The 25,272-nt window shown below is 43.0% G+C and overlaps 1 protein-coding gene across 1 annotated transcript; it reads left to right on the forward strand.

Annotated features, from left to right (window-relative positions):
- LOC110393621 (carbonic anhydrase 13-like) lies at nt 90-15,195 on the forward strand. The gene is made up of 7 exons (XM_021386659.1): nt 90-242; nt 4,282-4,479; nt 7,869-7,987; nt 11,026-11,121; nt 11,421-11,483; nt 11,788-11,943; nt 13,262-15,195. The coding sequence occupies exons 1-7, from the start codon at nt 212-214 to the stop codon at nt 13,373-13,375; spliced, it is 777 nt and encodes a 258-aa protein (XP_021242334.1). The 5' UTR covers nt 90-211; the 3' UTR covers nt 13,376-15,195.

The following is a 25,272-nucleotide window of genomic DNA, read 5'->3' on the forward strand; positions in this document are numbered from 1 at the left end:
GGGCTGGCAACTCTGCCTCCCCCGCCGCTGCCGCGGCCCCGACCCCGCTCCCCCGCGTCCCGCCCAGCGTCTTCCTCGCGGGCCGGGCCGGGCGGGCGCTTATCGCGGCGGGGCGTCGCCGCACGGCGCCTTCAAAGAGGGCGGAGGGGCCGGCGGGGCCGCTTCTCGCGTCTCGTCCCGTCGCATCGCGTCGCGTCCCGAGGCCGGAGCCATGCTGCACTGGGGATACGACGAGCACAACGGTACGGGCGTCGGGGCCGGGGGCGGAGGCTCCCGGAGCTGCCCGGGGCTGCCCGCGGGATGGGGCGGTGCGGCGCGGAGCTGCGCCTTCGGCTCTGCCCCCGACCCCGCGGGGCGCACCGGGCGCGTCTCTGTGCCGGGCTTCGCTGCGGGCGGTGCCGGCGCTGCCTCTGTCCGTGTCCCGTTCTGCTGCGCGGTGCCGGGATCTGGGTCCGTCCTTTCACACCTAAGGGCAGACGCCTTGGGGTTGTTTCGTGCTTCCCTTCTTCTCGGCGCTCTCGGGATCTCCGAGGTGCGCCCAGCAGCACGTTGAATGACCCAGCAGCTCTGACCCATGACTCGTGTGGACGCTGCTCCTGTGTTGCGCTCCTACGCGCAGGAGGGAATGGGAGAGCTCCTGGAGCCAGCGGGGATCACACAAACGGGACGGCTTGTGTTGTGTTTGTGCGCAGAGCAATAAGGCACTGCGACAGCAAAAAGAGGAAAAGTATGTCTACATTGACATGAATTTATGGCATGGAGCTGCGTCAGGGGAGGGGCAGGTGGGGGTTAGGGACAGGTTCTGCACCAGAGGACGGTGGGCATGGAACAGGCTGCCCAGGGCAGTGGGCACGACTCCGAGCTGCTGGAGTTCAGGGAGCGTTTGGACAGCGCTCTCAGGCATTTTTGGGTGGTCCTGTGTGCAGCCGGGAGCTGTACTCAATGATCCTTGTGGGTCCCTTCCTACTCGGGGTATTCCGTAATTCTGATTCTGCATACCAGCGCCCACAGCAGTGTGGTATTGCTCAGAGCCTGGAGTCCTATTAGTTTCCCTTCCTGTTGTTTCTGTTCCCTCTCCTCTGGGATGGGTGTGCTGTTCCCAAAGAACTGGGTGGCAGTGGACAGCTGCAATGCCACAGCGACTGGGTGCTATCTGCTGCTGTGCAGTGCACTCTCCCCATTGCCAAGAGACGCTGATGGCTCTTTTTTTTTTTTTTTTTTCATCTGTTTCTCCCTCTGTTTTCCAAGAGTGCTGCGGACTTCACCTGCAGGGTGCAGATAAGGAGCCCCTTTCCCTCTCTTATCCTGGCCCTCCTTCTGGCTTCTAGGAAGGGGAGGGCACCAGAGTTTCTATCGGGGTGGCCCTGGACCCTTCTGAGGCCCCTCTCTCCCCCCAAGCTCTGTTTACTGGCTGATAACATGTTTGGGTGGAGTTTGGCTGTCTTTCCCCCTTTCCCGCAGCCCCCGGCCACTGCAAGGTGGGCTGCTCCCCAGCACCCCGCTCCCTCGCTAGAATAAAGGAGAGAGGTTGGGTGTCCAACACCTGACTGCCCTTTCCTAGCATCAGCTCTATTTCTTAACTCTTTCCGTGTATTCATTGCACTGGTTTTGCCTGTTGTTCAGCCGAACAGCGGAAGCATGAGATTGCTGTGCCTCTTACACCATATTGTTGCCCACACGGCCCTGAGTAGCTTCTCTGAAACTCAGGTCAGCTTTCGCTTACTAGGGAGGTAGCAGCAGAGTGAAGTTAATTAAATTTGATGCAGTTGTATATTAAAGTTGACTTCCTGAAGAGTGGGGGAGCCATCTGCATTCACTCTGACCTCAGCATTTGTTACTCGCAGGGATAAAAGCACTGTTTCATTTTTTAACTGGGGAAAAACTCGTTTGCCCCTTAGCAATAAGTGCTGCTTAAATCACTTTGTGCATAAACCATCAACTATTACAGATCCCTGTCTGCGTTTATGGTGTATCTATGTATAAGGCTGACTGGTATGCAGAGAATGAAATCTTCCTCGCTGCTTTGATGCACATATTTCTGAAATGCTAAGAGGCACTGTTTTATTTCCATGCAAACCTCGGCCTTTGTTTCCTTGCCATTCTCCTTACCTCACAGTTCTGGCGGTGCTTACACACAGAGGCGTAACTGAGATCTTGGGCACTGGCTGCAGCACAAGGCAGAATCATAGAATCATAGACTGGCCTGGGTTGAAAAGGACCCCAAAGATCACTGAGTTTCAACCCCACTGCTGTGTGCATGGTAGCCAACCACTAGACCAGGCTGCCCAGAGCCACATCCAGCCTTGCCTTGAATGCCTCCAGGGATGGGGCACCCACAACCTCTCTAGGCAACCCCCACTTTAGTTAGGACACCAAGTGAGAATCCACTGCTTTAAGTCTACTTCTTGCTTAATAAATTACGTGGAAAGTACTATATATACTGTGTTTTGCTGCAGACGTGTCACTGGGTCTGTTCCAACTCTTACACTGAGGTGTTCTGTAAATAAAAAGGGATATTAAGATTAATTACATAGTTTTGATATCTGTAGTAAAAGGACAGTGCTTCACTTTCACCAAAGTGAAAACATGGCTTTGGTCAGCTGAGCTAAAGATGCTAAAGCAGGTGCAAAGACTGAAGTTTATTGTTGAGTAACTGGCTAATGTCAGAGTCACACAATTAGGTCTTTTTGTCCCATATAAATAATTTATGAATGCAAATCACTCATTATTTACTATACAGTAACTATAGTTATTGCTTAGATGGAGCAACAAGTCCAAATGATTAAGCATATAATTATATTTTGCCTTTTCTCAGCTTCAGAAAGTTAAGTATCAATATGCTTTTTCTGGGCATCCTAAAATGGAGCATTAGGTATGACTGATGGAGTCGTGCTTCTTCAGTGACTAAAACCGTGCAGTGCATCTCTAACTGCAAGGTACTAGTATCCAAGCCCAACTAAAATTATATCGTATGCTAAACTGTAGTAAATCAACATATTGAATGGCTTTGACCACCATTTGTGAAATGAGAAGAATTAAGTTTCAACAGCTTTGTATTTCAAACCAGGAGTGGTTTGCCTAATGGGTTACTTAAGCCATTAGTAAAATTACTTTGTAACAAATTCAAAACCAAAGGCCTTTGTTCTTCCTGAAGCCTGAGCTGTGGCTGCTCTGTGCAAGAGACCCCTCAGCTCTCACATCTCCGAGTGCTGCTTGGGGCAGTGAGCCCAGGTGACTCTGCTGGCAGCTCCCCGTGGCCCCTCTGATTCACTGCTGTGTGCCGGGGCTATCCCAGCACCTGCAGATTTCTGAGCTGTGTTTGCTGCCGTTGAAGGCCAGGACAAAAAACTATCTGACTCCTTTTGATGTGAGGCTATTAATCATAGTGTACTATATTCTAAGCCTTTTTTTTTTTTTTTTTTTGCCATTCTGTTTATTAAATTGCTGAGATGTACAGAGAGATCTAAAACAGCAGGTTGGTTTTTAGGCTGAAATCAGTTGCCTTCCATATAGGGAGTAATGATTTCTGGTTATGCAGATTTTATAAGCTGTGTTTCTGATGCACATATTTAAGTTTTTCTAATATCTGGTCTCTCTTAGTTAAGTAAATTATTATGCTTCTTACCCATGTTAAGCCTGGGGGAAAAAACAAGTGTGCTCTTCATAATATTGATAAATCATTAGCTCTGCACATGGCCTTTCAGTATCTAAAATGGGGCTATAAGAAAAAAGGGGACAGACTTGTTAGCAGAGTCTACTTACTGTGACAGGACAAGGGAAATGGTTTCAAACGCAAAGAGGGAAGTTTTAGATTAGATATAAGGAGAAGTTTTTTACAATAAGGGTAGTGAAGCACTGGAACAGGTTGCCCAGAGAGGTGGTGGAAGCCCTATCCCTGGAGACATTCAAGGTCAGGCTGGATCTTGCTCAGAGCAACCTGATAGAGCTGGAGATGTCCCTGATCATTGCAGGGGAGTTGGCCTAAAAGGCCTTTAATGGTCCCTTCCAACTCTAAGGATTCTATGATTCTATGAAACTTCTTTAGTAGGGCAGAGTGCCTGTTGGATGCTGGATTTGCATGAGCATTTCGTGGGTATATCTTGCACATAGCTGAGTTTTAGCTGTGCATAATGAAATACTTGCCTATTGCGTGTGGCCTGGTTTTAAGGCCAAGTATATATAGATACATTAAACAAGTTAGGTGAAGTTAACTTAATGCAAGCAAGAAAAATTCAAGCAGAGTCTTTTGTCTTATGAAGCTTCTCCTCCACTGCTTCGCAGGGCCTGCCCACTGGAAGGAGGTTTTTCCTGTCGCTAATGGAGATCGCCAGTCACCTATTGACATCAAAACTGAGGAAACCAAGTATGACCCCTCTCTCCGTCCTCTAAATCCCAATTACGATCCAGCTTCTGCTAAAATCATCCTGAACAACGGGCACTCCACTAGTGTTGAGTTTGATGACACCGTGAACAAATCAGGTTTGTTCCTTTCCTATTGCACTGTGTTTTCTTCCTCCATTTCCTGAATGGAGCGCAGCCTGAGCATATCTCTCTGCCAGCTGTGACCTCCTTGAACCAGTAAGGTTCTGCTCCTGTGGGTGAGATTCCCGTTCTCCTGTCTTTCAGCCTGTTGCATTGTGAAATCAGATTTCCAGAGGAGTTTGAGGCTGCGTTTCTTGGGAAGCACTAGGATTCCCTCTTTGCACATAAGGGTTGATCTGCCCCAATTAACTTGATAGTGCCAGCACCCCAGTTTGAACAGTGTTGAGCACAATTTTGCAAATCCTGCTTTTTCACTGTGGATTAATCCTTTGTGTCTTGTTATAGGTTCTTTCCAACCAAATTGCTCAAATCTCTTACCTGACTTGAGTTGCAGGTTTGGCTATATATCCTTTTTCCTTTTTATAACCCATGCCTGGACTTCTTATGTCAGGAAAGAACCAATACAGAACAAATGAAAAACATCCCAAGCAATCTCTTTTCTTCTCTGAAAAGTGTTATTGTCCCAGTCTTTTATAGAAGTGTGTAGCTTCCCTTTTTGCAGGCACTAATTCTTATTTAGAAGTTCTCTGATTTAGTGCAGTCTGTGTAACATTAGTGCCTGCATCTTTGGAAATTTCTCTTGGATGGCAGGCAAGTTGCCACCCTCCTCTGAAACTGTAGGAGTGCAGTTTCTTGAAGCACTAAAATCCTCATGTTGATGCTTGAGGCTTAGCTGAGGAGGCTAAGCTGAAGTTTAGCAAAGCCAGAGGGGGACTAGTTAGTGATCAACCTGTCCCTCAGTACGAGGACTTGTTGGCTTATAGTGGCAACAGGGACAGACAGAGGTGGAGACAGCATCCTGCTTGGCTTTCATGAACGATCTTGGTCTGACTGAAGTCTTCTGTTGGTCTGTGCAACTTTGGATATTGCCTGAAAGCCACCAGCTGGCTGGCAGAGATCTGGTCTGGCCTTACGTGTGTCAGAGACCACAGGACTTCCCAGGATTAATGTCTGCTTCAGGTCTAGTAGGTGTGGGTGAACTAAGGCACATCTCTTACAAAAAACATTCAATCTGCTTTCAAAATTTCCAGCGATGATGAATCTTCCACCGCCTTTGGTTGTTCTAGTTGTTGATTACTCTCACAATTAAAAAGTCAAGATCACAAATTATTTCTGGTGTGAGTCAGATCAACTCAGTTTTTAAATTTCTTTTCTTTAAAAAATAAATTAAAAAAAAGTACACCAAGAGCCTCTTCCACTTTCTGACTCCACCCATGAAGTGATTAAGACCTCAACACTGTATTTCTGGAGGCTTACACTGGTAGGAAGGCAGTGGTAATATGATTCCCTTCCTACTGCTTTCCTCAGGCCATAAATCCAAGGATATAGCACAAGTCACAACAAAGCACTGACAGCTGTTGATTAGATAATTTACAAGTGTAATCCTCAGTTACTTTGAGGAATCCGTGTCTTCTGCATGCGAACTACATTCTTCAGCCCTACATGCACAGCTTTCAGCCATTTTCATACATTACTTAGCAAAAAAAAATTCAAATCTTTCTGCATCTATAAACTGAGTTTTTCACTATTTTCCCTAGTATTTGTTACTGACAAACCATCAGTAATATTTTTGTTTTCTTTCAGATCACTGATTTAAAAAAGTATTGAATTTTCTAGGGCCAAAATGTGGCCTCTGTGGCACCCTTGTGAAGTAAGCACTCCTACTGCATGGTGTTTTCTTGAAAAACTTCAAACTAATTGATACTAAATACACTGGGACCTTTTAATTCCATATAACCTATTTCTGATCTTCAACCAGCACTGAAGTTGGGCAGTCAAGTTTGTGGTGATGTAGTTGTGTTTATCCTCTTTGGTACCACACTGTCTTCATTCCCTGAAATTACTTTAGTGATGTTTCAAACACCTCTTTTTCCAACTCTTTCAAACATTGTGATACTGATATTTTCTTTAAATCATTTCTGATTAACTTCTTGCTTTGTGGCTGTTTGAATGGAAGAATTTTACCATCACTGAATGATGTGACACAAATACATCATCAGGCTGTTTTCTGCATTTTTCAGAAGTATTTCTTCAAGTGTTGATGCATTTCTGCATAATTGTTTTTCCTCAGCCAGTATAACAGTGGTCTTTACACATTTTTAGGTTACTTTGCCAACAAGTTCTCAGTCCTCAGAGGAAGGAATTTGTTTTAGGAATGCCACTACCCCATCCCCTTTGTTCACAGGGTTTATAGGCTCTGTAAAAGCAAGCTTTTGAGGTGAAGTTTTAAGGAGATCGAATATTTTTGCCCACAAATAAACAGTTCCAGTTCCTCTCTCTCCAGGCTACTTGTGTTAGCAGATAGGCAAGTTAAGAGATTCTTATTTTTATTACATTTACTTGGTGGCATTTTACTCCTAACAAGGTTTATGTTTTAGATTATAACTGGAAAAGAGAAATAAGTGATTGTTGTCCTCCCCAGTTCTCTTAATTTAAATACCATCTCCTTGAAGGTTCTGTCTTTTCTCTTTAAAATCTCTACAATGAGCCAGTAAAACATCTCAGACCAATCCCCACACCCTCCAAAGAGACATGGATGGAGAAGAGAGAATGGAGTGATTTGCTCTGCAATGAGTAAGGAGTTTTTCTGAATGTGATTTGTGTTCAAGTGTCGTGCAGACTTGGGCCCACCCAACTCTGCTTAGAAAAACACAAGCACTTTACAGAAGGAAAACAATGGAAGTCCGCCCATATTGGTGTTCAGCTGAATTAAATGGCAAATTAAATGTCAGTAATCTTGCACTTGTACAATGTGTATCTATTTGTGTAAGCATCTGCTCCTTCCTGTTTCTCAGACTTCAGTCGGCTGTAATTGGATCGGGCTGCAAAAGAAGGAAAGAGCCTTGAATTTTTTTTTATGATCCACCTACTTTCCTTCAAACTTCAAAGAGGAGAAAAAAATCTATTCACATTTTATTTTTCTGATCCTCCCCTTTATTCATAAAATCTATTTTAAGCTTTATTTCTCAGTTATTCTTTCAAATGCATTCAAGACAGGATACTGCTTGCCACACATAAATATTTTTCCATCTTCTGAGGAATGCCCAGCCCTCAGCAAGACACACCTGGTGATAATCTGGTGGTAACCCTTCAGTAGGCAATAACCCACTAACCCACCCACAGTTTTGATAGTCACATTCTGGACAAACAAGTATTCCTTTATGACACGTCAAAGAAAGGAGAACCCCCATCTAAGAGCTTTTGAGAAGAAATAGGGTAATGTCCACAGACTGAAGCTTAAAGTTTCAGTGAGTTTAAACTCACACCAACAGCCTCTAGAGCTCCTGTTCCTTCAGTTAAGCCACCTCCTGTGCTTGGGTTTGTAGTGCTGACCGGGGGGCCGCTCAGCGGGACCTACAGGCTACGCCAGATCCACTTCCACTGGGGCTCCAACGACGAGGCCGGCTCTGAGCACGCCGTGGATGGGATGAAGTATGCGGCAGAGGTAAGGCCTGGCGCAGAGTCATGTGTTCCTCTAATCCTGTGACTAGCACTCTGTTGTGAGAATAATTTTGCCCCTCAGCTCCCCACTTTTCCTTCTCCCTTCATTATATCAAAAGACAAGCAGTCTTCCTGAAGTGTTTTGTGCTTGATCCATTCTAAAAGAAGAAGCTGTTTGCTTGAGAACTGCACCCTAAGGTCTATGTCGGGCGGCTCTGGCCTGGCGTTGCCACAGGGGACAGGTGCACTGGCTGCTCTGGCATGGAGAGCCCTCTCCTGCTCTGTCTCCTTTGGTGTGTTGGAGTAATCCACCGTAGACAGTGTTCAGTCTGGCAGTGACTGATTCTTCTTTGCAAACGGAAGTAATGTGGAGTGTTTTGATGAGACAGATCTTTATCAGCAATAGTTCAGAGAGTGAAGAGTTTTCTGGGGTTAAAAAAGAAGTAAACTGTATAAATGCTAGTGGAAAAATAAAAGACTTGTAATACTAAAGAAGAAAAAAAGTTGAAATGTATGCACGGTGGTGTTATCAGATTTTGCTGGAAATGCTTTCTGACAGTGGTCAGAAAAAAAAAAATCATTTTTCTAACACTAATGGGGAAAAGTGACATTTGCAGTGTTTAAAGGCTTATGTTTTCCACAGGAACCAGGTGAGATGGAATATAAAGAATTAATAGAGGTGCTTTAAAACCATTCAGTGCCAAAACCAAATTTCTAGCTGAGAAAATATATGTGTGTATGCCATCTAAGAAACCAAATGGAAGGAGAAAATATCTATGAATTTCTAGCCAGTCTAAAAAGCTTTCCGTTGCCTGTTGGTTGGGTAACCCTCCACAAGAAGCTCTCTAGATGTCATTTTGGCTATGAGATAAGAAACCCAGAATTCAGATCAAGGCTTCTGAGCACTGCTCACACAAAAGAAAATACATCAAAAGGAGAAACGGAGATGTTTTCAGTGCTCACGTCCGTGAGGAAGATGTGCAAGATTTCAAGAAAAAGCATCAACCATGTTGAAGAAGGAAGTAGTGTACAGGTAAAAAAGACTGGAAGGCTCAGCCCCCTAAGCCTACAGGGAAGCAGAAGACATCCACGACTCCATTCTTTGTGGCAACATATGGTCTGATCAAGGTCTCCTCACAAGCTGCAATGACACAGTGGTGGTAAGACGGTATATATTCCTTAAAAGAGAAGTCACAAGCCATTGAGAAGGGGGCTGTACCAAAAGTGTTTCCCAGCTCTGTTTATTTGGGAGTTTTGATTTTCTGGGGGTTGGTTTGGGGTTCTTCTAGCAAAATTCTGATGGAGTCTTATTTAGTTATGGGAATTTTGCTTTTCATTCTCTGTTGTTTTTTTTTTTTTTCTTTTTTAAAATCCACAATAAAAGTCAATTCCGACTGAGAGTTTCTGTTTCCTTTTTGTGTATGTAAAAATGTAATTGTTTAAAAATTGTTCGATGTAGCTTCTTTGAACCTCTAATCGTGAGTGGTGCAGGTATCATGAGCTCCAGGATACTAGTGCGCCTCAGAGTGGTTTGATGGACTCTGTTCTCCTCTTGGTTTAATTAATAACACTTGTAAGCAACTTTCCTTCAAGGATTCTGAAACTGTGAGCCAGCATGTCTTTCATTGTGAGCATGTGCATTATTATTGATTTCAGTAGGATTCTTTGCTTGCTGAAAGTTATGAGTTATGTTTCAGCCATTTAGAACCCAAGTGCTCAGCAAATGTTAATTACACCCTGTAACACCAAGTAACAGCTCTGTATTACAGATATGGAAAACTGAAGCTCATAGAGGTTAGGCAATGACTGAGGTGTGGAGTCAAAATCTTCACTTTCCTAGATCTGTATTTCAGCTGTGTGGAAATTGTTGCTATACTGCTTCTCATATAAACCCTTTAAAGTGAGTTCCAGCTTCCCCAAATTGTTCTTGTACTGGAGATCTTAACATGTTGGATTTCAAAGGGAAGGTCCCTTTTAAGGGGGTTCATCCCAGTTTAAGTCATTTGATGGAGCTGTTTTTCAGCACTCCTCAGAGTCAGAAAAGATGCTCATCAATTTTAGGAAAGCCAATCCCCTGCCCTTCTTCTGAGCCTCTCTTATCTAAAAATTGTGGGAGATAAGATGTACTAATCCACTGAGGATTTGTGGGAAGAATTAACATTTGTGAGGTACTTGGTCCTGAGTGCTGTGTGTGTGTCTGTTCTCTCTGCAGTTTGGCAGTCAGACTGTTGCTCAAGGCGGCTGCTTCTGGGGAACCAGGAGCTTCCAGTGCTGAGCCTGGGCAGAATTTAGGAATTCTGGCTTAGCAGGAGGGACTGAAGCAGTATAGGGGTAGAAACCATGGGTTTCTCCTGTCTCCAAAAGTCAGATAGCAAGGGATCCTCACCCTTGTAGGTGCCTTCAACTTCTTAAGCAACTACCATAGGACAGTTGCAGCATAGTACCTGTTGGAAATTCAAATGCTCAAACCTGAGATTATCAAGCCACTTTTAAGTTACTAACTACTAGTAATCATAGAAAATGACACTTAGAATGCATCAAAGATGAAATTTTGATATTCAGCTTTAACTTAACGGGAGAAGAGGTCAGTGCAAGTTTAATGTGTTCCTCTGCCCATTTTCTGCTTTTGGCTGATTAACTGAAAGCTTGATTAGGAAAAAAGAGGAACAAAGTACTAATGACATCCCCATGATTTTCAATCACTCGTTAAAATCAGCCGTACCAAAAGCCTTAGCTTTAGTTATATAACCAGGGGATATCTTGTCTTAGCCTATTTGCTTAAAATCTGGGGACTTGACAGCGGTTTGCCAGGCACTGTGCCATGCTGACTGCTGCTAGATAATGCCAGCCACTGGCAATGCTTGCTGCCATTTGTGTGAACCGTATGTTTGCCGGTTTCAATAAATATCATGGTAAGAAAACTAAATGGCTCTGAGTACAAATAAGTGAAGCAGAATATTGATACCAGTGAAGTTCTAGTATTAATTTATGACTCTTCCAGTTCAGCGAGAGTTGATGCTGTCTGTGCCTCTTGCTTTTCAGCTTCATGTGGTTCATTGGAATGCTGAAAAATATTCCAGTTTTGTTGAGGCAGCTCGTCAATCAGATGGATTGGCAGTCATGGCTGTGTTTCTGAAGGTAAGAAAAGAATGCTTCAGCCCCTGCCATAAATCTGAATTATGAGCCAAAGGTATTAACAGTGATGTGTAATTACTGCTAAAGAGATGCTTGTGCTATGGGAGCTCTGACTTTCCATTTTACGTTATAATGTCTTGGGAAGTTTCACTGGCTTTCTTAGCATACTTATGTCACTTACAGTCACTTAACTAAAGCTGCATGAAGCAGTTTTAGTATGTGTTTGCTTTCTGATTTTTATCTTTTTTGATGTATTTTCTCCACATCTCAAGTATTACATTTTTCTGTCTCTTGTTTAACAGATTGGTGAATGCAACCCTCAGCTGAAGAAGATCACTGACCGCCTGGACACCATCAGAATCAAGGTGGACAAACACTTCTAAAACGCTCCTGATATTGGTGGCTGCTTTCGTTGTTTTGTTTCTGGTAACCTGGCTGCTACTCCTCTCACCTTCATGGTCCCTGCTGTGCTCGTCCAGGATGCTGCCAGCCCATGCCATAATGGAACACGCTCTGCCTCCTTTGACATGATTTATCCTGTCTCTTGCTTTTAATTAATGCTTAACATAAATAAGTAAATAAATAAATTTAATAGATATAAGGCACCAGTGAACTTGTATAAGAAGCAATTTCTTATTACTTCTTATGATCACAATGTTTAATTTTCAGGGTAAGAGAGCATTATTCACCAACTTTGATCCTAGCTGCCTGCTTCCCAAATCCCTGGACTACTGGACTTACTTTGGCTCTCTCACTGTTCCACCACTTCTTGAAAGTGTCATCTGGATTGTCCTGAGAGAGCCCATAAGCGTTTGCTCTGAACAGGTACATCTTGATTTTTCACTGCTGTAGAAATAAGGCTTTTGTAAGACTTAAATGCCACCAAAAAGGATAAATTTTTTGCAGACTTTGACACTGCATACCTTATGAAATTAAAAAAAAAAAAAAAAAAAAGTCTGCTTCCATGACGTTAAATTAAGCTTCACACTATATATTCGTGTTGCAACAGTGACACCCAGTGGGCTGATCATTTGGGTACATAGTGTTTTTTTGCAGTGGAGACGCTGAAGTGTATGAAATTATAGCTTTCAGTACTGGAAGTTTGTAAATATGTCACTTGTGATATGTTACCAATACAGTCATCTTGCTGTAAATCTCAAGATTTTTGCACCACAGCATTTGTCTAATTCATGGCTGGTATACTTCAAATACTTCAGTAAGATTCAATACGCTGCGCCACATGCTCAGCAGAAATGATGGCTCCAATCTTTGCACAAGGCCTTAAAATAGTTCACAGAATGGGGCATTTCTTAAGTTAGGTGACCTCAAATTCTGGTTTTAAGTGATTTTGGAATAGCGTATTCTCTCCATGCTTCCATTTTTCTCATCATCTCTATCTTCTCACTCCCTCCAGTGTAGTCTGGTAGTACTCATTGTAGCACAATCTAGGACTGAAAATTTGCATTAAGATATAAATTTCCCAAAGACAATCCACTGTTCAGGTCAGAAGGTGCTTACCTGGGCTAATTTATAATGAATATATACTAAAATTTGAGGTGTTGTATGCAAACACCCATGTGTAACAGGTTAGGAGGACACAGTGTTGGAAAGAATGCAAAGTACAGTGATTCTTCACTAATTTTGCAGACTCTAATCTTATATACTAAAGTACAAATGTGCTGTATTCAGATAAATATAAGAAAGCACATAGTTTAAAATGTGGTTCATACCATGACTGATACTGTTTGTCCATTTAATTTTACTTCTCAAGTGTGATTGGTTTGGGGACTCTACAGTCTACTGCCCACTTGTAAATATATTGTAATCATTGTAAATATTAGCTATGGTGCAGAGTGGAAAAAGATAGTATTGGCATTTTTTGCTCTTAATGCAATTAAGGTACCAAGTGCTCTACCACTGCACTACTATACACCATTAAAATGAGATGACTTTTGTGCAATCCTACCCTTGGTAACCTAGAAAGGAAGTAAGTTGGTATATTGAGACAGTAAATATTGGAAATATTAGAAATTAGGCCAAGTATTAAACTTCAGATCTGAATTAGTCAGTATTTACAACATGGTTTTTCATTAGTGTGATTGTGAGGGCTTGCTGCTGAACCTTCTGTGTCTCTCAATTGCAGCTCGCCCAGTTCCGCAGCCTCCTGAGCACAGCTGAGGACGAGGCGGCCTGCTGCCTGCTGCGCAACTACCGCCCTCCCCAGCCCCTGAAGGGCCGAGAAGTCAGAAGGAATTAAAGGCGTAGAGCAAGAACAGGCCACCTCTGAAACCAAAGGCTGAATTGCCATAGTTAATATACTTTGTGATTTTATTTTTATTTTTTTGGTGAGTTGTTATAACAGGTAGATGTTGTTTAATTACTGGTCGCTATGCAGTCATTTCTCACAGACAGGCACGTCCTGAGTTTTGGCAGTTTCATCACTGATGTTAACAGGTCTGAATGTGTTTGCGTGTGCTGGTGTGGGATCACTGAGGTGCTGGTATCACACACACAGAGCGTTGCCAGAAGGATTTGGCATAGAGTTGTCCAGAAATTGCCACCAACTAACTGAACAGGATCCCTGGCATTAATGGCAGTACAGGTTGTTCTGGAATTATTCTTCTGGTCTTTAACGTAACATTTAACTTAGTAAAGATTTTGTATACATTGGGATCGCATCAGGTGGATTAGATATTCTTGAGTTCTGCCATGTAGAGTGATGAAATTGTCCTGAATCTTGAAAACTGCGCGGTCACAAAGGGATCTGTGAGTTCAAACCTAAATCCAGTCTGTTGCATCTGGTGAACAATAAGGACTCTAACACCTTGTCCATGTAGCAGCAGAATCTTACCATATAAAATAGTACTCAAGAGGCTTTCGACTGGTTCATACAAGACACACAGCATTGCTCAGGAATGGAACATCTCCTGGGTGCATGCTGAAGCTCTCCTGTTGTAGATGAACGTGAGTCATTGCACTTGTATTCCAGGACCAAAGATAGCCCTTAGAGTAAGCCAAAGAAATCAGAATCAAATCAATATCCAATAAAAAATCAGCTCATGGTAGCAATGTCTTGAAATGTCTGTTTTTAGTGAACTGACTTGAGCCTGTGTTTCTCTCAGGAGCTTTTTTTTTTAATTTCAATCTCATTGTTTGTTTTAAGCCAATTTTATTTTTGTTATTTTGAATAATAATGATTTGCCATAGCATGTAGCTTGTATAGGTAGATTACCATAAAACTGTGAGAACTAGATAGTGAAAACCAGCAGTACTGGAGAGAAGCAGCTACGGATTTAATGGGCAGCAACTGCCTCTGTAGTACCTCCGACCTCATCTTTCACAACTAGTCTCCATCAGTTTGTTTTTTCGTAGGTTTTATATACTGTGCCTCTGACCTCAACAGGTCTTTTTATCTTAGATGGGCAAATGTGAGGGGAATCACAAACAGGATTGGCTTTATATGCCTTCTTTAACTGAATAAAATAGACATAGAGTCATAGATATTTTAGCTTCGTTTAAGACAGGTGTATTTCATTGTTTGTTTTTTTTTTTAATCTTCTCCTCCCCAGAATATAGGTGCTACTGCTGCAAGGCCTCTCAATGCCTTCTGAATGTTTTCTGAAGGAATGAACACAAATAGGTCATGGGATAAATATAAGGCATTTGGCAGCAGCAGGTACAAATATTAACCAAAGAGGGAAAAACCTGCCGGCACTTTTTGTTTTCTGGCATAGGAAGAAGAATGCAGCTGAAAAGACATCAGTCTGCTTCTTTCTGAGTAAGGATGTCTGCAAGGTGTGCGTGGAGAGAGCATGAGTGTGTCATGTGTTTTCACACCCTTTGTTAGATTTAGTGTTGGATCTGATGTGTTTTCTGGTTATGTAAGTAGCTGCAGAATATGAACAAAATGTTAACAAATATATGAAAACTATAAAACTTTCTTGCTGAGATGAGAAAGCAGTAAGGCTTCATATCAGAAACAAAACTTTTACATGTTTTTATGTATGGAAAACAGTGGAGTTGATCCAATGCTTTGATATTTGAGGATTTTATCAAAATAAAAAAATGATTTCATGACTGTGTCTCATATTTTCTGTCAAAGAGATGAAAGTTTTACAGAGCAGCCTGCTGTTTTATTACTGGAGCTCTAGCTTTGGAAAATATTGTCACTCTTCCTTTGAAACCCATTGATGGGCAGTCCAGTATTAGGTATTGGGTGGTGAGCTGCTGGAACAGGTTGCCCAGAGAGGTAGTGGATTCCCCATCTCTGGAGGTGTTGAAGACCAGGTTGGATGGAGGCCTGAGCAACCTGACTGAGTGCCTGATCTAGTGGTTGGCAACCCTGCCCATGGCAGGGAGGCTGGAACTAGGTGATCTTTTATGTTCCTTCCTACCCAAGCTGTTCTGTGATTCTATGATCTTTCATATGTTCCAAGTAAAACATCTTTGGCAGCAGCAAGGAATTTGATCAATTGTATTTAGAGTTTCTGATAGCGCTTTTTGACTATATAGGGTTATGCAAGTAAGTTTTAGAAGAAGACATAATACACAGTAATTCTAATGTCCTATGTCTGGGCTGAAAGCTGGTGGCACTTGAAAAAGGCAAGAAATGCCCAATTGACTGAAATCCCTTGGAAACAGGTTGCTCAGTTATCTCTCCACTGTGAGTGCTGCTCAGAGCATGGACCAGTGCCAGCACTGCATCCTCTGACCAGGCTGCGTCCTCAGTCATGGCCTCACTCAGTGCTCGTGCTGCTTCGTGTTTTACCGGACTGCTTGCAGGATGCTCCCAGGGAGTTCAGCCTCAAGCGTGGGCTCTGTGCTATGCTAACTTCACTCTGGAGCAACTGAGGCTAAACTATGTCTTGTCCACCCCAGCTGCAGGTTTCTTTGATCAGAGGTCACCCTCTGACACACTTGGAGCTTTCATACAAAGAAGAATGAAATGCTTAATGACCAAAAAAGCATGCAGGGCGTTCATTGAAAAACAGTATCTGTCAAGAGCTGTGTACAGCTGGATGACTGGTCACCCATACTTATGGGTGACTTATTCTCGGAATTAAATAAATTGCAGCAGATCCCTGGGGTCAGCTCTGCTGGTTTTGGCACAGGGGGGAAGCAGTGCACTCTGCTGTGTTCACAGCCTGTGCCAGTCACACTTGTGATGTTGTGATGCTCTCTGTGGTCATTTTGAGGAAAACAAGGCACCCCAGAATCCTTGGTGAATGATGCAGTTTTTTAGAGTCTGTTTTCTGACTTCTGTTTTCCTTTTGCACAATTTAAACTCCATCTCATGTAATTTGTGATTTTGTGAATAAGCAGTTCACCTGGAAATCACTCATGTTCTCAGCATTCGATATTACATTTCCTAATTGTTTTAAAATTCTCCTGGTAATGCAGAAAACAGGCACCAAGCTACCGGTAGGCAAAAGAATGCTGTGTCCCCAGGTCTGTAGGTGGCATCAGCAATCCAGAAATTGATGAAGACCATTTAAACAGTACTTCTGTTACTTATTTCATTGCAAATACGGTTATAACTAAGAACACCCTCACTCAGAGGGTGGTGAGGCACTGGAAGAGGTTGCCCAAGGAGGTTGTAGATGCCCCATTCCTGGAGGCATTCAAGGCCAGGTTGGACGTGGCTCTGGGTAGCCTGGTCTAGTGGTTGGTGACCCTGCACTCAGCAGGGGGGCTGAAACTCGATGATCTTTGGGATCCTTTTCAACCCAGGCCTTTCTATGATTCTATGGTTCATTCTATCAGCAATGTCTTGCTGGTGTAATGTCAGCAAATGACATGGTGTAAGAGTCACAGTACTGCACTGTTCAACAGTGTGCTCAATCTCAAAGTTCATGAACAATCACTGCAGAGACTACTCAAAGAACTTCCAGACTAGTCCAGGAACAATTCATCAGAAAAACAAAAACAGGCACAAAGGAGACTGCAAAGCTTTTTCCAAATGCCTGCTCCATCAAGACTATTTGAATTGGTTGCAGCTGGCCAAAACGTGGCAGTAGCTCTATATGACAAAAATCAAAACTATTAATTAACATTATTTGAGTAGCTGCAACACAGCGTATGGTGTTGTCAGCAAGTACCCTCAGCAATCCTTGAAACATTCTCCTCTGTTTGCACAGCCTGATGGTGTCGATGTAATTACTGTTTCTGTGTAGTTCCTAAAATGCTTACAAACAGTACTAAGCTAACTATACTTGTTCTTTCTGTCTCTCTATATAATTTATCTCTCTATATTATGTTCTATATATATGTGTATACACACATAAACCATAGAGATCGGTGTTAAAGCAGAAGAGAATTCTATTGAATGTTATGTAGGTGAGAAGAAGCTGGACTGCAGCAGCCTTCTGAAGTCTGCAGACACTGTCCTGTGCCCAGAGATGCTTTGGTTTGGCTGTATGGAGAGTGCTGGTACAGCTACATTCAGTAGCCAAATAGGTAGGAATGATAAATGTACAGTGTCAGTGCTATTCCACCTGCACAGAAGCAGTGTGTCCAGGATGCTGGAGATGACCAGCGCTCTCAAACCATGCCAGTGTTAAAGTTACTCTGTTTTGACAGGAGTATCTGGAGAGAGATGGATGATTGATTGAGGAAAGGAGTATTGGGTTTGAAAAGATTATTGTAGACTCTGCTGTACTCACTGGTGTGAGATGATGGGCTGAATGTGAGCAACTGATGGGGGGGGTTGTGAAGAAGAAGAGAAATGCTGAAGACAGGAGCATGACTACCAACAGAGTGCTCTTTTGAAGAGGAGGCGCTGTGCCATTGACTGCAGCTTACTGCCTTCCCTCAAAGGAAAAAAAGAAGAAATATACGGAACAGGATGGCTTTCGGACATAGCAAAAGGCATGTGAAGATTTAGAAAGATCATATTTAGGTGAATCTGCACTTAAATGTTCTCCTGTTCTTCATAAACAGTTGCCATTGCATAGTGCCACAAGCGCAGCAGAACCAGACGCCAGGAACAGCCAGTTCCAACCCTCTGCTATGGGGGGTGGACCTTAAAGCCCCACGCACTGCATCAGGCTGCCCAGGGCCCCATCCAGCCTGGCCTTGAGTGCCTCTGGACAACTTCTCTGGGCAACCTGGCCAGCTACTTCAAAGCAGTTTCTGGTTCAGTTTCCTGATTCCGATGAGTAGTGGTGTTTCAGCAGAGGAACAGCTCTCACTGTGTGAGATTCCGGAAAGTGCTTGCCAATCACTCCTGCCTACGTCAGGCTTCTTAGTTCCTATAAGCAAATCTCAAGCATGCATTAGGTAGAAGTAGATCTGTGTGGTTACAAAAATATGAAAGTTTGATTGTGAACAGAATGATACACTACCAAATCATTCCTTTCTGGCATGCTATCATTATCAATATTATTTATTGGATATTTGATGTTTTTAGCACTGATCTGGATTTCACCCACCAAGGCAGTACATTAATGGCCTCCAGAGCCCCCATCTCTGGGTTACAGCAATCAGGAAGCAATCTAGCAATCTAGCCCTGCCTGCCACGTGCAGCGGGAACACCCAGTATATCAGAACGGAATAGCACTCGAGTATACCCAGTGCCTGTATGTGATATTGCTTCAATAATGCAGAAGCCTCATGAGTGTGCTTCTGTACTGAGTGCTGAGGGTGTGCTGCAGCACAGCAACGTGTTCAAGGGGTGTTTGTAGCTTATAACAAAACAACTCCCTGAATGCTGTGCAGTCACTTGCACTAAGCTCCTGCTAAAACTGGTTGAGATTAAGAAAAATTAAAGTTGAGAATTTTCTCTTTCATTTTGCATATGGTAATCCATGCAAGAAGAAAGTGTGACTAACTGAACTGCTTTGAATTGACATAAAGAAAGGTCGCTCCTCTTTTTCTAAAAAGTGTTTATTGCTGTTTAGTTGCTTTTTAAAAAGTGTTTCTTAGAGAGCTGCACTAGGCTTCTTTTCTTTCCTATGGCTTAAGGCTATCTTCAGTCTTTTTGGAGTCCACAGTCATCCCAGTCTGGGCACTGGGTCAACTATTTAACATGTAGATCTTTGAGGACTGAGATGTGCTTCACTCCTAGCATTTAGCACTCTTGCTTTGGTAGGCACTATACAAACATTACCTAATGCTTCTTACAGGCAGAGAGTTACCTTTCCTGTTTGGTAGGGGAAAAGTTGAAGTATAAAACCACAAACCAAATAAATGGATAGATAGCTAAAAAGGAATTTTTTTTTTGCATATTCTTGTTGCTGTCACTTTTATTTTCTGTGTTTACAGAGAGGCACAGAATCACACCTACAATGTAAGTACTATCCAGTTACAGAAGTGAAGAGTTCACATTAAAAACCTGTGGAGAAGATGTCTCCTAATGGACTTGTTCAAAGCCTGCTTGCTCTTCTAGAGAGAAAGTTGAGCATGTCTGCTGTGTTTTGCAGTGAACCTACAGCTGTAGTTACCATGTTAAATAAAATAAGGCAAGGACCAGTTACTGTCCCTGGAACAATGGCATGTACAAACAAACTTTCCTGTGTACCTTTCTCCACATGGACTGTTGGGTACCATGACTTCACTGCATCTCACAGAGAGCTCTAGCTGACATTTATCAAAAACATTTGGGAGAGATTCCCAGCAATAGCTGACCATACTGAAGTCCTGTCCCTCTCTAGTTGCTCATACAGACACAGCTAACACTTCTCCAGGTGGACTCCACCTGAGTACTGCATCCAATTCTCGGCCCCCAACACAAGAAGGACATGGAGCTGTTGGAGCAGGTCCAGAGGAGGGCCACAAAGATGATCAGAGGGCTGGAGCACCTCTCCTGGGGAAGAGAAGGCTCTGGAGGGACCTTACAGTGGCCTTCCAGTATCTGAAGGCGGCTGACAGGAAAGCTGGGGATGGACTTTTTGTAAGGACGTGTAGCGACAGGACGAGGGTAAATGGCTTTAAACTGGAAGAGGGTAGATTTAGACTAGATATTAGGAGGAAATTCTTTACTGTGAGGGTGGTGAGACACTGGAACAGGTTGCCCAGAGAGGTTGTGGATGCCAGCTCCCTGGAAGCATTCAAGGCCAGGCTGGATGGGGCTGTGAGCAACCTGGTCTAGTGGGAGGTGTTCCTGCCTATAGCAGGGGGTTGGAACTAGATGATCTTAAAGGTCCCTTCCAACCCAAACCATTCTATGATTCTATAATCCTGGTGTGTGCTAGGAATGCCTTGTGCAGCCGTACAACCCAAGACTTCAGCAGAGCCTCTGCCCTTTTGTAGCTGTGATGGAACACTTGTGTGACATCTTGTCCCCATTCAGTCTGGACTCTTACATCTCCATCAGCTGACTGCTGCATGGGCATCACTGCACACGGCATTCCTGCACACCGGTGGTATTTAGATGACTTGTAAATGAAAGAGACAGGTAGGCACATGATTTTTTGGAGTTCTTATTGGGTGTAGACACTGGCAGTCAGCACACGTTTCATTTTAGGTGCCAAAATGCATCTTCAGAACACTGCTATTAGTCTCTCCCATGCTTCTCCTTATCTATGAAATAGATGTGCTAATGTTTGTTCTGCTCATAATTTTGTTGTCTTTCAGCAGAAAGTTAAGATTTTTGTGACTTTCATGTTACGGAAGCCAGCACACGAGTGAATGCTGATTTAACTATGGAAACAGCCACCATTTTTGTAAGGTATATGCTCAGACTAAAACAAACTGGTCCTGTGGTCAACTTCGGGAGCACGTTTCACAGAAGGCCTGGGAAACTGAATATGTAGAAGAAAGTGACTTCAGGCCAGGGGCAGGTCATATATTTGCCACATGGAGAGTGGTGGAAGGTGTATTTCGAAAGGTGTGTTTTAATGCTAGGTCTGCCCTATGGCTGATCCACATCAGGGATAGGAGCTCTGGGCAATCTCTATTCTGTTCCTAACTTCACACCATTTTCTTTTGTGGCGTTGCGCTAGTCACATCATTATTTTCAAACTGGTGCTTAACTCTTTGTTAAGCCACTGAAAAAGAAGCTCTTAATTCCCTTAAAATACTGACTACCTAAGAAATCCAGTTTATGACACCGCCAGCCCCGTGGCAATATGGGTCACTTCTTTTGGGACGCTTACAGATTTCAAAGCATAACCTTTGGGAACAAGGTTGCTTAATCTTATTGTTAGTCTAAGCATACTAGTGGAATGATCGGATCCTTTTATGCTTGGAAATCTACAGATCATGAGCGTGAATACTGTGTTTGCCACAGCCCTGACCACAACTAGGTTATAATGTAATTATACTCATGGTGTTGTTTTGTACAATCATTTATTTGAATTCAGTCTTTTCACAATTGGTCCAACCTGGTGTAGTGTTATAGAAATGAGATTTCAGACTGGCCTACAGCTAGTTCTTCTGTATCTAAATGTCTGATCCTGCGACTCCTTGAGCCAAACATCTGTTTTCCACCTCCCTCTCATCAATCAGAAATGCTCGAATGAGTTAAAATGTCACTTGAAGAAATACACATACAACGAATACTTGGAAGAAAAGCTAAGAGATCAAAGATAGGTCAGCAATGCTGATAGCGGGGAAACCTAGGAGGCCAGAAGCAGGGTACAATGAGTGAACTAGGAAACAATCCTGTAGGCCTTGGCTGAGCTTTCCTTTGCAAAAATGATCTAAAGCTGTCTGGAGGCTTTCCCTGGAGCCCTTCTCTCCCTTGACAAAATTACAGACAAATCCAAGTTACAAACCTTGCTGTGGGCCATGTAATGGAAATGCAAAATGCAACGCTGTTTGCTGGCAGCCTTGTAAAGTCCTGTCTGATGTTACCCTACAGGGCTCTTTTAAGGGTTGAAAGCACTCTGAGTTGTTGAAGGAGACTAAAAATTTTAGGCATTTCTCATGCATTTTTGTGTTTTTAGACTATGACTCCTTTGCACCATACCTCAAAAGAATGCTGCCATGGTAGAAATAGCCAATATAGAGTCATGAAAATAATTAAGAAATGAGTTTTTTTCAAAGGATATTAGACCACACATCACAATGGTGCAAATCCAGGGAAGACCACATCTTTTGGTGAGGGAAGCAGGGGAAAGTCGGGGTCTGGCCATGCCCGGAGGACTGGAGGGAAGCCTAATTCCTTGCATAGAAGCAGCTGTGGGTGTCTCTTCCTTACCCCTCTGTAAGACAATGGTGTTCCTATTGCATCACTTACTCATGACTCTTGGTGCTACTGCTACCAAATCTGTCCTAATTTTCCAAGGCTAAACTTAAATGTTTATGTTTCCTGACAGAACATCGTTGGTGTGCCAAGGTATAGAAAATGTAGGTGTGCTATCTTGAAAAAAGCACATCCTCATGCCACCAGAACTGTGCAGAGCTGGTGCTTTTGTTATCAAAAAGCCAAAAATGCTCTTTAGGATACTGTCTTGCTTAATGCTGGCAACATCCACACTCGACTACGCGGGGGTTAACCCAGTGGCCAGCAGCCTCAGCCTGGACTAAATTCAGGCCATCTAGTGCCTGGCCAGGGCCACACAGAGCCAAGCCGCTGGCCTGACCCTCAGGCCGTGCTCAGTGGTCCCATTTTTCATGAATCATGCTGCCCCCACTGTATCCCATTACAGACATGTCACTCCAGCAGCCGTGACCCTGCTGGGAGATGCACCAAGTGACACTCTCAGTTGCCTCTCCGCCATCCTCAGGTTTCTCCTGCTTGAGCAGTATTGGCCTCAGCTCATGGGTCTCTCAGAGAGGGCTAAACATTATTCAGAGATTCCAGCCCCTCAATTTCCTGGATTTATCCACAGACAAAATAGGAAGTGAATGCAACATGCATAAAGCGGGGATCAGGTGGAGATAGTTTCACAGTGAGGGAAGTGCCTGTTTCAGGCTGCAGGCACTGAATGCACTGAGGCTGTTGTTGGTCTTGCAACGGCACAGGCGTCCCCAGGCTCCACGGGACATGGAAGCCCCACAGCAGCACCATCACCTGCATGCCTGCTGGGGACGCCTTGTGAACCGAGGGGTCCCTTGGGACAGCAGGCACACTGTTGTCACATAGGCTCCTTCTTTAGCACTCTCCCTGGGGAACCTCATGCCTGAGGTTGGCTTGGTGCTGTAACCAATAGCGCTTGCATTAGTCACAGTACGCTATGCTGGCATGAACATCACCCATTGGTGTATTGTTCCCGCAGTTACACTGCTCTTGCTGACTTAACTCTTGTTATGGTGTGGTGAACTTTGTGATCCAGTTCAGTTTGTTGATTTTAAAGTGTTTATGGGGCTATTTCTCAGTTATCTCAGAGAACAGTAAAAGACTTAATGGCTGTGGATTACGCAGTCACAGAATAAGTGTGTTTTATTTGAACATTATGCCAATGCAGAAAAACCTGAGAAACATGCAGTGAAGCTACACTGCATTAGTTTAGCATAGGTAGCAATGTACTGTCAGTCTTGGTTGTTTTTTTTCACCAAATCTTTTATTTTATCTGATAAATAATGCAACCAAAACAATCAGAACAGCTAGTAAGTATGTAGACTTTGACAAGTGGTTTGATTTGAAAGCTACTTTTAGAGCTTCAAGATGTAGTATTATATCTGACTGCTTTCTATAAATGATCTACTGTGAGTGCCTTCAACTCTCAGTGTTCTCTTCTACTGCCCAACATTGCTGTTAGCGGGTTTCACATTCTGTTTTCTGTTCTGAACTGCTGGGCATGGTTGGGCTTGGAAATTTTGCAGCAGTTCTCCAGAAGTGCTGTGTAAGTGGTAGCATGAGCTTGTCTACATTTGGGACTGTGAGTGATTTACTATGGGGTTTAGCTACTGAGGCACTGCACATAGGTATCAATATTTTTATGTATGGATAAAACATCAAACACCAGCTGAGAAAATGATTAATGGTAATGGTAAAAGGCAGACAACTGTATTCTTAAAATAAGACTTAAAATAGTTATGTTTTTCTCTGTGTAATATTCTCAAGTATTTGCCACTCAGAAATCACCCAGTCAAACTACTGCACTAGGTAATTTTCTTCTCAGTCTCTTCTATGTTGTCAGCAGACAGCAGTAGATGTCAATATAGTGATAGTGTTATGTCTTAAAATAAAATACAGTTTTCATTTTGCTCTCTTTCTTTGTTATAAAGATAAGCCATCTCCACATCACTGGTAGCCAAAGATTAGAGATATTATGAAATGAATTTGTCTTTCCTTGATCAAGTCAAGGACATTTCCTTTGCCTTACAGCTTCCTACATTATGAATTTTCTTGGTTGCCATAAGCACATCCATTTGATTTTCACAGCAATTTAAGTTCTGATGCAGCTGCTGTACTAAGGGAGAAATAAGCGTTGCAGTTTCCTCATTGCTCATTAAGAAGGTATCAATTTCCTGAGGGAATTATTGGCCTCTTTGTTATTCTTTTCATAAAGCTGTGGGCAGAAAGACACATTTGACTAGTTCTCTTGAATAAGGTAATTGGAATAGGTATCGCTGATGAGCAAGGTGTGACTATCCAGTTGAGAGTTGATTTGTCTGTTTTTTTAATTAGCACAGGAATGGAGACTGCCTCTGAACCCTGATCTCCTCGTTCCCATACTTACGAATAAGCTCCCATTTTATACTTGACTCAGCATTAAGAAAAGAAGCTTTTCTGAGAAAAGGGAGATTCTTACTCCAAAAGCTGGAGGTCTTAAGACTGAGCTGAAAAATTATATTTTAACTGCCATATGTTATCTGCACTCTGTGCTCACTTTTCTGCATTTCAAATTAATAAGTCTTCATTTAGTTCCAAGCTAGGAGAATAAGACTAAACAATCTCTCCTTATTTAGGTATAGATTTGCTAGTGTTATGTTCCATAAGCTGTTTCATAAGCAAAGTTAACCACAGCAGTGGTACCTGTTTTGGAACTGAATAAAGAAAAATCATGGTATGCCTATACTGTATTTTTTACAAATGCATTGTATGGAATTAAGTTAGAGTTTTAACTTCTGCCATTGTCCTTATCAGGCTAATGTAGCACAAGTCAGTGAAGATGTAGAAGTCAGGTTCAGGACACACTGATTGGAGCAAGTGATTAGGTATTGATTTCACATGTTCTAGTACGATAAGTACTGTCACTACGTTAGGGTGGCCAGTCACAGACCAAGGCTTTGTTGTTTCAGCTGCTGGCTGCACACCCTGGTTAG

The sequence above is a fragment of the Numida meleagris genome, chromosome 2 (genome assembly GCF_002078875.1).
Source record: "Numida meleagris isolate 19003 breed g44 Domestic line chromosome 2, NumMel1.0, whole genome shotgun sequence".
In the NCBI taxonomy this organism is placed as follows: domain Eukaryota; kingdom Metazoa; phylum Chordata; class Aves; order Galliformes; family Numididae; genus Numida; species Numida meleagris.

Excerpts from the sequence above, each read along its gene's own strand:
- LOC110393621 (XM_021386659.1), top strand. The coding sequence starts at position 212 with ATGCTGCACTGGGGATACGACGAGCACAACG. Across the intron at positions 243-4,281 it reads GGGATACGACGAGCACAACG|GGCCTGCCCACTGGAAGGAG; the intron begins GTACGGGCGTCG and ends ACTGCTTCGCAG. Across the intron at positions 11,944-13,261 it reads TAAGCGTTTGCTCTGAACAG|CTCGCCCAGTTCCGCAGCCT; the intron begins GTACATCTTGAT and ends TCTCAATTGCAG.